Below are 12,359 nucleotides of genomic sequence, written 5' to 3' on the forward strand. Positions count from 1 at the left end.
AAACAGTGGATCCCCTCATCTCCCTGCTTTGTTTCATGCCAGTGATTTGTTCAATAAGGCCTTGCCTGGTAGTTCTAATCCTTTTGTTTTGTTGTGCCAGTCTGGCTATCTGTTTTCAAAGCCTATCGATTATCTTTGCTTCCCTGCCCCTGCGCTTGGCACATGAATGAATCTCATTTCCCCTCCTATTGTTTTCCTGTAACATAAAAACAATCCAGCTGCCGTCTTAATTCACGGAGCCAGAAACCCTGAAAAGGTGGAGGTGGGATTAAAAGCTGCCGCTGGATTTTCAGGAGTGACAGGCGATCTGATATGAGCCTCTGCTGCATTAGCGAGGAAAGAAAGTCGTTTCATCATTTCTTTCGGTAAAACGTCCCACATGACTTGTAAAATTTAAATCTACAGAATATCTGAGGTGCAACTAGTGGTCAGTAAATCCCAGTTTTCCTCTTGGACTTGGTAAACTTCCAAACTCGTGGCTCAGTCACCAAGCTCTGAAAAGTCCTCTGCTCACTCTTGATACCACTTTATCTGGAAACAATCACATAACAGTGACAGTTGGCAGATGACAGAGCTGCACATCTAAAACTGGAGGAACATGCAGAGGTCACAGTGAGGCCACTGACTGCTTTAGAACTTCCAAAGTGTGTTTCCAACTTCCTGTTGTTGTTTAAAAATATCACAAGAACCAAGTCGCTCATGGATTCTTGATACTATTTTTATCTCCAGTCAGCAGGTATCAATGACAACTCATGCCAAGTTCATTCAGTGCTTATAAACTCCTGGGAAAGACCTGAACCATGGATTTGATAGATTTGTAATTTGATTTATCCCAAAGGACTAGTTTTATTTGATGGGTCTATTTTGGTCTACAGTTGTGCTTTTTTTCTTCTCCTATTGAAAAACTGCTGACGATAGAGTGTGTACACTTTTTACAGACCTTTTCTCTGTAACGTTTAAAGTCCAAGGTTAAAGCAGAGTATTAGGGATAATTAAGTATTCGAGCACCGCAGAAACCAAAGTAGCTGTAATTTGATGTCCTTGGTGTGATTTATGGGCTGAAACACACTCGGATCATGTTGGTGTTAAAGCCTTGATATGTTGGCATCCTGTTAGTTTTGTTTGTGCCGTGATAATTTGATAAAGTAGATGAATCGCTGTTTAGACCACCTCTTTGCAAATGGGTCTAATTAAGTGGCGATAATCAGAGGGTAGAATGAAAAGCTTCGTTTTCTCAGTTTACTGTGAGAGGGAATGAGATGTGCCGAGCGTGCTGGTGGGATTTTGGACACTTGTTCTGATTTCAGCTTGCTAAAACATGACATACCTGAGCAGTCTCACAGCATCTCAGGGAATGGTGACCTGGATGTATTCACCTGTGCTAGCAGCTCGGTGCCTTTCCGACTACTGTTCGAATCCTGACTGCGTGACGGATGTTTTTGGGGTGAGCTCCTCTGTTTTTGGAGGCCTGAGAAAAGGTCAGTGACATCTGTATGAGTGCGATGACCTCCATCTGCCGCTCTCACCTGGTGTTTTAGCTCTACAGTGGGTCACAAGGACAGTCCATCCACCCCAGCTAACTTTTTACCTTATCTTTGGCCAAGTTTCAGCAGCAAAACACCTCGCTGTACCCCTGGTCCCAGAAAAGTTGTCATATCCTCCTGAGAACTGAGGGAAAAAGAATCTTCCCATTGTAGTTTTTTTGTGATTTCCTTCCTCCTTGGAGCTATAAGAGGCCGCCAAACACATGAGCGAGTTAGCGTGGATCACACCGTGCGTTGCGCTGCACGGCGTCAACGCCTTAGCACGGTTAGCTCGTTAACGCGTTAGCGCCATGCAGCCCTGCACAACATAATGAAAGGGCTGGTTTCTGATAGTGGGAAATGGCCATCACTGATACGGAACAACTGCTCTGCTATTGCAAGCCAGAAAAAAAAAGGTTGATAATCTTATGGTATATTTCACAAACATGCATGCTGGGCAAGTGTACTGAACATTTCTTCACTTAAATTTGAGTCCAATAATATATTTATTCAATTTTCAACACTTTGCAGTTCTTTGCATTTGAGTTTATTCTGTGGTCCCTCGATACTCTGTCGGTGTCATTACACATGTCCCACAATAAAACCATGTTTATAAAAACCTTTCTCGTCTGTGCTGAAGGACTAGAGGGCTTTTCATTTGAAGAAGTGAGAATGTGCTGTGTTTGTATACGGCAATAAACTAAATTGGCAGTGGGAGCGAATGCCAAAATAAGCCTTTCTATAAAAATAGAGTTCCTGCAGTGGAAAAATGACTCATACGACCAATTACAGCGATCCAACAGAGAAAGAAAGACCGACCGGCATCAATTACAATCCTACTTCAAATAAAAGCTCGTAACTTTCTGCAGTTGAAGTAAATAAAGGTCCTGGTTAGTCTTTGAAGAGAGGTGGTCATTAGCTTTGGGCAGCAAAGGGAAAAATCACAGTTTCTGCTAAAATACAAAATTTTCCACATGTTTCTATATTTCCTGGATGATGATGAATCCTGAAAGGAAAATGCGATGCATCGCTGTCAAAGTCATGGGCTTACACTGTAAGTTGCTGTGTTACCAAGCGGACATACCAGGCCTGCGTAGCCACCTCGCTCATGTTTGCTGCCTCGTTTAGAAAATCCAGGTGTCCATGTGTCATGTTTCATCCATAAATTCATTTCCAAGTGCAGAGTGAGCATTCCTGAATGTGGTACGTGGATACTCACTGTTAACACTGGAGTTTGGTCTAAATCGTACCCCCTTACTCAAGGATAAGAGGAGTTTGTCTCCTGTAGATAATTTCAAAGCGAGGCATCGATAAAATCACACTAATAAGGAGACGGGCAGAGGGAGGGAGATCTTTGTCTCGCTCTGACTCTAATGGTTTTTGTCTCCCGCCGTCTGGTAGGAGTCACTCTGTAAGTGTCATTAGGATGCACGGGGAGTCGCTTCGGCTAAATATTGTGCAGGCTTCATTTAGCACAGATGAAACCATGACTCACTGTGGACTCATAGAGCAAGTGAGTCACGTCGCAACCCAAATCATTTTAGCCGGCTGCTGAGTGAGTTATCCCAACAGCTACCGGCATTGTGTTTCTGAAGCCTCCAAACCTATTAGTCCCATTCTGGTGCATTATGTTAATTGGTCCTCGATGATTTCAGGGCTGGACCGACTGCAGATTGGAGTCCCCGATGCGCCGAGGCTCATTAAACATGTGATTGTTCTTGTCATGTGGAGAGACGTCAACAAGAGACGCGTCAGCTGTTGTGGATCTTTGTTTAATCGCAGATCAGAACCTCAGCTTAAGGGAGCTTTTATTTTGATAGGATGCAGGGGATTTGTTTTTTTTGTATATAAATTTAAAGCTGTGCTAATTGATGTTTTACAAGGGACTACATCACATGTTTGGCACTGCTGATTCCCTCTCAACTACACAAAACATCTCCAACCTCTACACAACTGCATATGTTCACGTGGAATGACGGAGAGCGCTCAGGCGGATAATCAGCGAGGAAATCTCATGAAAAACAAGAATGGGCCCCTGGTTTAGCACTCCACAGTACCAGACTGTGTCTATGAATCTGAAAATACTAACAACAATAAAGTCACTGAAGCTGAACTGCACTGTTGCCCAGAAAGCAGACGAGAGACCCAAAACGTTCAGGTGAAAGCGGCGATAACGTTCCTGCAGCTGGATTAGCAGCTCCTTAAACCTCAGTTCTAAGGACCACCTGACCTCAGCGGTGTGCTGGATTAGCCCTGACGCCCTGATTTATTTTTATTAAATTGACCTATGAGCTCAGTTCCAATCTCATCTGGCAAAAAAAACATTTACTAATTTAATACAAGATTACACTCTAAATCCTTCAGTGCAAGTTCATTAGCTCCATTTTCACGGCGGCGACATTTGTCTCATTATCTCGGAAACAATTTCCATTTTGTTGGTGCCGTTACTGCCCCGTCATCGCTTCTCCGAGCTGTCGGATGCTGACGAAGCAGGACTTGAATGCTGTTCTCTTAATAAAGATGAATTTCGTGCACGCAGAAATTGGCTGAATGTTGATGATCTCTCCCCCGTCCTCCGTTTGTTCGCAGCTCTGAGACATTCAGCCCGAGTTCAGCCAAATTTCATTCGTCAAACATTAAGAAGCAGGGTCCCTGTGACCAGCCAGCTGTTCTTCCTCTTTCTTCCTCTGTGGAGGACTACCTGGCTGTGCTTTACGCTCTTCTACCCCAGCAGCATTTTTCACATTTCCCCCGGTGAGTGCTCAGTCATAACATGCCTGCTGCCCTTTGGAGCATCTCCTGACCTTTCAGTCTGGACAGATCTTCTCCTGCAGAGAAAGTTGGGCTCTAACCAGAGACGAAGGCCTTCCGAGAGGTTTAAACTACGGCTGTCTAAGTGTCGGAGGAGAAGGTGCGAGGGAAAACATCTCTGTGTAGCTTCAGATGACATTTTAAAGAACATATGTCTGAAAATAGATCGTCTGAAAGGAGCTGGCAGTCAAAATAACTGAAGATCCACCAGGAACCAGAACCAGGAAGCACATAGTTTTACCTTGCAGCATCTATAGGAAAGAAAATCTTGTTCTCAAACTGCTGCAGTCTTAATATGTTCCAAAATAATCCACATGGACTTTTATCTATCCTGACTTCTTGCTTTGATTTGCAACAGGATGTCCATTTTAAACCCCTCGACCATATCCTGTCTCCTGAAAAACGCTGTAAGCTGCCATCAGCAGTCAGTGTGCTCTGGGTGAGGCGTATTTCTGCCCTGAATATAAATGCTATTGTGTTAAGTGGAGATGCATTTTAATGAACCTTCAAACCAGCAAAATTTACAGTCTCTCTTAACCCCAGTGTTTGTTTTCATGCAACATGCTCTCCTAAGTATGATTTATTGTTCTGTTTAACACCTCCCAACACTTAAAGGGCACCTGTTCTGCTCACCGCCGACTGTACTGAAGTAGCTTTGCATGATTCATGGCTCAAAATAACTCTTCTGCACTTTACACTGGGCCTGAGTGCAGCTTCTCACTGCACCCCGCCTGAAATGCTGCTTCTCCGATCCTCTAACCGGGTCTCCTCACCGGGCCTCCCTCAGCCTATCAGGTCACAGATTCTGTGATTCGTTTTAAACATCAGAAGATTTTTATAGGTTAGCTCTTATCCTTTATTATGGGCCTTAGTTTGAAACTGTGTGTGCTGTATGTTCAAACATGTCTACTTATCTTTATGTGTGGCTTTTATTCAAACGTCAAAGTTTGAAATTCATTTTGTAACTCTGTTTTGAAAAGCGCCGTACAGATGAAGTCATCATTGATCTGTTATGGATGATTTCTTTTGATTAACTGTGACATCTTGCAAACATTAAATTTGTTTATGCGAAGCAGAAGAAATCAGGGCTTTCAGGAAACTTAAACTGTGGCGTCTGCAGTTTGGTCTCCTGCTCTGACTTCTGTGGTCCGAACAGGGTTTGATGTACCTCGTTCAAACGGAGGAAGTGCTCAGAGGGAACGATTAGCTGGGTCCTCTGTGCTGCCTCAGCACTGTGGAAAAGGAGGATTTTTGAGCTCCACATCTGTGTTAAATTTTAAATGTAGAGAGGTGAGGTCGGAGACGATAGTGTCGCTGTCTGAGGATGGAAAAATACAGAGAGCAACTGTCTCAGTAGGAAGCAGAGCTCAGATGAGACAGTTTCACAGGCAGCAGTTTGTAGAGCGAGAGCTACACGGGTGTTTGGAGGCTGCACTGGAAACAGTGCAGATTTTAGGGGTCACATCAGCAGCAAAGAGACAAACAAGGTTGAAAAGCCATTTCACAACAAAAAAGCAGCTATTATATGACAATGTTAGTGGATGAATTGAAGAGTTGGAGACTTTTGCAATAATCTCCCCAAAGTCTTAGTGGGGGGATAAATGAAGAGTGCACATGGTCCGTGTGCTCAGATGAAGCATCAGGTCTTCTAAGGGAGTAAAATTAATATTTTTTGAGAGATTTCAACAAACCTGGAAACATAGCAGAGCGCTAGCATGAAAACCCTCAGGACATTTATCTGGCAGACGCTCGATTGGATTTCATTCCTCACAGGTCCCGATCCCAAACATTTTTCAGCAGGGAGAGGGCAGCAGAAAGCGTGGAAGCACCGGATGATGGCAGCAGATTTAGGAAAGACGTAGTCCCTGGAGGGGTGGCTGCCGTATCAGAGAGTAGATTTTATGTTGTGTTCAGAAAACATGGCAGCTCATGTAGTTTGGAGAGCTTAATGTGTCACGGGAGGATGCAGGGAGAGGTCTGAAAGGGAAGGATTGATAGGGAGGCCTGTGCTGTCGGGGGGTTGTAGGGAAATGATGAAGAGAGTGGTACAACTGCACAAACCAGGTGATAAGCCAGGGGTCAAAGGTTCATGCAGCCCCGGGGGCGATGCTGCTGCTACACTTGTGCATCCTCACATGAGCTGATGTGAATTTGTGTATTCTCTGTGTGCTCTGACAAATCTGAGTCAGTGTTGATGCTTTTGGAAGTTTTGCCGGTAATGATGTTAGCATACATTATTCAGCCAGCAGTGCACATAGATATATACACTTAATGTCTGTGGTGGCAGAGGCTTCCCAGAACTCACCAAGGGCCAGAATCACTGCATGGACCAAAACAGTGCTGATAAGTGTGGTTAGGTTTACGGGTGGTTTACAAAGGTTGTGCTGGAACTTCATTTCAATACGACATGACATAATTTACTGCAAGGTCGCGAGCTAAGAGATGATATTCAGCTGTGAGTCATTTACAAACAGGATGGGAGCAGCCGGTTCATCGCAAGCAGAAAAGAATATAAACGTATGTCATACATACATCATACATACTTACTGTTGTCTGTCAGTAAGAGTCTGTAGGATGAAAACAGGCTTCAGTAACTGACAGGCTCTGATGTTAGACTGTAGACTTGTATCAAGACAACTGACTTCAAGAGATAAAACCAACCAGACTGACAAACCTTTGTTTCTCTTTACTGTAACGTCACATCTTTCACAGGGAGTTTGTAATCAGTTCTGTTTGTTTGTTACAGCTTGACGTCCACAGTTCTCAAGATATCATTTTCAAATTTTGTAGCATTTTGGTTAAAATTTGACTTTGACCTTCATTGTTAGCACCCAATGTCAAAGCAGACCTTGAAGAAAAATGTCAAGAAACAATATCGAATAATAAATCATATGACAGGACATGGAGAGATCTTTGCAATGCTCTTTTTATTTGATTTGATAAAACATCAAAGTTTTAGTATAGCCCTTGCCCTTCTGGGGGTGTTTAGTGAAAATTGGATGTGCAGATTTCACGGAGGAGTGTTGTGCATGCATCTGTGGTCTATATTTCATGTACTGTCAAAGTGCCTGCAGCTGAATTAGGTCCAACACTAAAAACAGTCATGTGATAGAGCTCATGGATCACACTGAAACCCCTGCGTGCTGTCCGTGGTCCTGAAACTTGACGAAGGTTCGGGCTTCAAATCCACCATCTGACCAGAGCGTTTCTGAGTTTGCGTGTTCTCCCCATGCTGGCGTGGGTTACTCCAGCTTCCTCCCACAGTCCAGACACATGCAGGTAGTGGGGTTAATGTTTGAGTGTGTCTGTCTGTGTGAGCCCAGCGACAGACTGAAGACCTGTCCAGGGTGCACTCCGCTTCTCGTCCTATCACCGCTGGGATAGGTGATAAGCAGAAGAGAATGGATGGATATTAAAAGAAGTCAAAAAACACATTTTTCCTTAAAGTTTATTAACATAAATGAATTCATCGAAACAAAAACAGCCATCATCTTAGAACTGTGTGATATCCACCCGTAGCCCCCAGTCCATGTTTGGACCCTGTGAGTGAGATCATGATCAGGACACATGCAGCATCTGTGTGTATATATAGTTAACGGTATGCTAATAGCTGTGTGAGTCCTGGTTCTTCAGAATGTATTTGCGTTGTGTTGTTGCGTTGTTGTGTTGTTGTGTTGTTGTGTTGTTGTTCCCTATTTGTGGATGGTGAGGTCTGCGGTGCTTCTGCTCGTACTTGGAGGTTGGGAGGACGAGGCGAGGGGGTTGGGTCTGAAACCCTAAGTGCCGATCTGATTGGCTCGTGTCTTCACAGGATGGTTTATGACAGCCTTTATTTTCTTCTCAGTGTGTTCTTTAGTGTATTCTTATGTGCGGGATATTGTAGTGTGTGCAGTACTCGCTCAGGTTTATTGGCAGTTGGTTGATGGTTGGACAGCTGAGCGGGTAGTCCTCACATGATTCCGATGAATCTGCCACTCAAGCCAGTGAGGCCAGCCAAATTTTAACCTTTAGCTTAGCCTTAGCAGAGTGGATATGTGGCCTGTTTAATCATCTGTATCGACTCTCCTGCCTGAAAAGCAGAATGCAGGTTTAAGAGTTCAAAGTAGGTCAGGGCAGGGTAAACATTAGTGTTACCTGTCAGGCTTTCCTCTAGATTTATGTGGCCTAATTTTCAGTGCGGAAAGCAACAAGAGGTCGAGGCATTATTTAAAATTAGAGCTGGGCTTCTGCAGGAATCTTTGCAGCCTTTGTGGTTGCTCCAGATTTTCACGTAATGTTTCTGGTTATGTTGCAGTTTATAATTATGCTCATTTGTCTACCAAAGCTCACTTTTCCATTTTTCTTCCCCCCTTCCAGCCTGTGAGCTGATGAACCAGGGCATCCTGGCGTTGGTGACATCTACTGGCTGCGCCTCAGCGAGCGCCCTGCAGTCCCTGACGGACGCCATGCACATCCCACACCTGTACATCCAGAGGAACAGCGAAGGATCTCCTCGCACTGCCTGCCAGTTCAACCCGAGCCCCGGCGGGCAGCGCTACACGCTGGCCGCCCGGCCTCCCGTACGCCTCAATGACGTCATGCTGACGCTGGTGGAGGAGCTGCGCTGGCAGAAGTTCATCGTGTTTTATGACATCGAGTACGGTGAGTGAGCGGATGATGCTCTTGTTTTAAGTTCCTGTTATTGGTCTTTGATTGAGCCTCACAGAAAGCTTAGAGCAGGGGTGGGGAAGTCCAGGCCTCAAGGACCGGTGTCCTACAGGTTTTAGATGTGTCCTTGATCCAACACAGCTGATTCAAATGTCTTGAAGTTCTCCAGAGGTCTGGTAATGAACTAATCATTTGATTCAGGTGTGTTGACCCAGGGTGAGATCTTAAACCTGCAGGACACCTCGAGGCCTGGAGTTGGACACCCCTGGTTTAGAGGCATGGATGGAGCTCTGTTGGAAGCTGTGGTCTCGTTTGTGCTCAAACTGATCCTGATCCTACTGAAATCTGTCAAATGTGAAAACGCTGCTAGTTATACGAACAGCTGCAGCCTCGTGGAGAACATAAAACGTCTCCGCTTCCAGCTTCAGTGGCAGCTTTAATTGGCTCGCTACCAAATGACCACCTGTGACATTGCTGTAGTTCAGCTTTCTGCAACTCTTGTTTAATCTTCCAGTTTGAAGATTTGCACTTTTCCCTCAGTGATGGATTCGATGCTGTGGGATTTGCAGCTTCATGTGCTGATTTTTCCGCCTTAATGCTAAAACATCAGTGGAATTTTCCCCAAAAACACTGCATTATATTCTTGGAATCTGTTGGTAGTCTTATTTCTAGATGTCTGAATGTATTTCTTGCTGCTGCTGAGATGAGGCTGTTGGTATTTGAACTCTGCTGGGTGCCCGTTTCTCCTTTGGGTTTCAGCGGTGAGGATCCTTTAATGCCCTATCTCAGACCAAGTATCGTAGCATGGGGCCACAGCTCCTTGATGAGTAACCTGCTCTTTTACACAGATGAAACTGTTTGATACGTGCCAGGATTGCTCCCTCTGGCAGTCATAGCTACTCCATCTATTTTGGGCTTCGTAATGCAAACAGCATCAAACTGCAGTGTTTGAGAGTGTGATCTCTTTATAGCCGGCGGTATCATTTTATTTCAAGAACACAAATAACCTTGTTCATCTGCACAAAAAAAATGGACTCCACTTCAAAATGTTTCTATAAGTTGCTTTCAGCTATAGCCTCTCTGCTTTTTTTTACATTTGCCTCCCGTTGTATACTCACATGGGACACATGTCGACATAGAATTGGAAAACCATTAGGAATAACTCCCGACTACTTAAACGATTTTCAATGTGTCTGCCTCAGAAGGCTGGAACAAAAACTTTTTTAGATCGACTCTGCTGCCCGCCGGATTTGTTTGGAATGGCTCGGTTGGACTGTATCTTAATGAAATCACATTAGGCTCAATGGATTTTTGAGTGTAATCAATAGAGGATGGTGGCAATTACAATATAAGGATATAGACAGATGCAGGCATTTAGCTTCTCGGATACTCTTATCCAGAGTGATTTAGAGTAAGTGCATCAGTAACTGCAGGCCAGGATCTGAATCCTTTATTAACGAACCGGCGATTCAGTGAAGAATGAGGCGAACGTGCAGCTACACAGCGTTACGCAGCTGCAGGCGTGCTTTCTTAAATACCTGTTTCAAAACTACGTACAGTATTAGTTCATACAGAAACTTCACAGACCGCAGAGATGGTGATTGGTTGGCTTGGTGGGTTCAGGGTACTCCTGTTTAACTGTTCCTTAATCCAAAAATCTAATCATCCAATCACATGGCTGCTTCTTAGTGCACTGAAGCGTGCAGACGACCTGCTGAAGAATGGATCTAACAGACTTTTGCATTTTCAGAAAAGATGGGACGCTTTGTAAAGTGTGAATAATAATCATGATTGCCAAATCTCATAAACCTCAGATCTTATAAACACCACATAGAAAACATTTTACAATTTCATACAAAATATTAGCTGAATTTGATGAAAGCAATAACATCTGAATGGGATGGGGGCAGAAATGAGGTGGTACTAAAAGGAAACAGCTGGACGAACATTTTTCAGCTAATTATTGTAAATTTTCTCATTTTAGGGACTTAATATGTTTTCTCTGGTTTATATAAAATATGATTTTATGATATTTGTAAGTCATTTGTCCCAACAGCTTTGGCTTTGGAACACCTCCCATCGAGGAGGAAGGGTTTGGGTTCAATACAGAAAGTCCTGCAGAGCGTGGAGCTGTCACAGGCTGCGACACGTGCCGGCTGTACTTCCACCAGTGAAGTTCACTCAACACTAAACCGTCTATGTGACAGGAACCAGCCCAACCTCAGCATAGCTGTCATGGTTGTGACTCTGAACATTGCTCCGAGTGAAAGGCTTGCATTAGTTAGTGCAACACATGCAACTGGACGATGTGAAAAACTATTAGTGGATCATTTATACTGTTTTCAGTGAGCACGAGCTGTCGCCGCCTCTTCCTTTTAATAGCTTCATATCACAGCAAAGCTCGGCACCTCAAAGCAAACACAGCGCACGTAATAGCCGGACCCCTTTGTGAAGACGCTGCACTCTTGATGTTTTCATTATGATTTTGTTTGCTCTCCCTGTAATGTTGCAGCGTTCAGCTTATTGTTGTCATTTCTGCTGATCGTATTGCTGCAGTTGGCTGAATAGTGGAATGAATGTGAGAATTCGAATAACAGAATAAATCAAAGTGTTCTGATCAGCCTCCATCGTCGGGGCTCGAAGCACCTGAAAGGTAACGTTGGGGCTGGTTCTCCAGCTTTCCACACAAAAGGAAAAAACTGAAAGAAATAGAGCTACGAGTACAAAACCTACCAGCTATGTGCCAGTGTTTCATTTTTTTCTTCTTCTGCTTTTTGCTGTGAATAGCCAAGTGAACACAGTCGGGGGGTGTAAAAGCCCCGGTCTTTGGACAGATTTAACGGATGCCGTGCTCTGGTGTGAAGCTGCCCTGCAGCTCTGATATGAACAAGCGTCAGGTCGAGCGATGAGAGCTCCGAGTGAACCTCTGATCCGGCTCGGGTCAGCGGGGACTCCCTCACAAAACAGCGCTGTCAGTGCCGAGCACAGAGTTTGGCCGTGGCTGCAGGAGGTGAACAAATGGACCGAGCTGTCGAGGATCGCGCCGGCTGATGACATTATATGTGACAAAATGTAACAAGGCGGAGCTGCAAGGGGAGCAAAAGCTGGGAAAGCCATTAGATCTTGAGGACTGGAGACAGGCCGTTATGAGAAAGGAGTAAAAGCATGGGTGTAATTTAACAACAAACTGCGTTGATGTTTTTTTTTACCAAAACTGGACTTTAGAGAGGACACAGAGACGTAAATCAATCCAACTGCCAAATTCAATACAGCTGTCAGTTAATTGCATCATGTTCTCTCCTGTTAATAACTTGCTGGATAACTGTGTGAAAGAAACTGATGGATTTTCACTCCCTGCTAAACCAACCGAACAATTCC

At 44.3% G+C, this 12,359-nt stretch overlaps 1 protein-coding gene across 3 annotated transcripts in view; it reads left to right on the plus strand.

Moving 5' to 3' along the window:
* Positions 1-12,359, plus strand: part of grid1b (glutamate receptor, ionotropic, delta 1b) — a 578,026-nt gene that overhangs the window by 312,509 nt on the left and 253,158 nt on the right. For all 3 annotated transcript variants that reach the window (XM_019362378.2, XM_025910012.1, XM_025910013.1), the window contains exon 3: positions 8,691-8,975. In XM_019362378.2, coding sequence (XP_019217923.1) covers positions 8,691-8,975 — 285 coding nt within the window. The remainder of the gene's footprint in view (positions 1-8,690; positions 8,976-12,359) is intronic.

This window comes from Oreochromis niloticus, linkage group LG8, assembly GCF_001858045.2.
Source record: "Oreochromis niloticus isolate F11D_XX linkage group LG8, O_niloticus_UMD_NMBU, whole genome shotgun sequence".
Lineage (NCBI taxonomy): Eukaryota > Metazoa > Chordata > Actinopteri > Cichliformes > Cichlidae > Oreochromis > Oreochromis niloticus.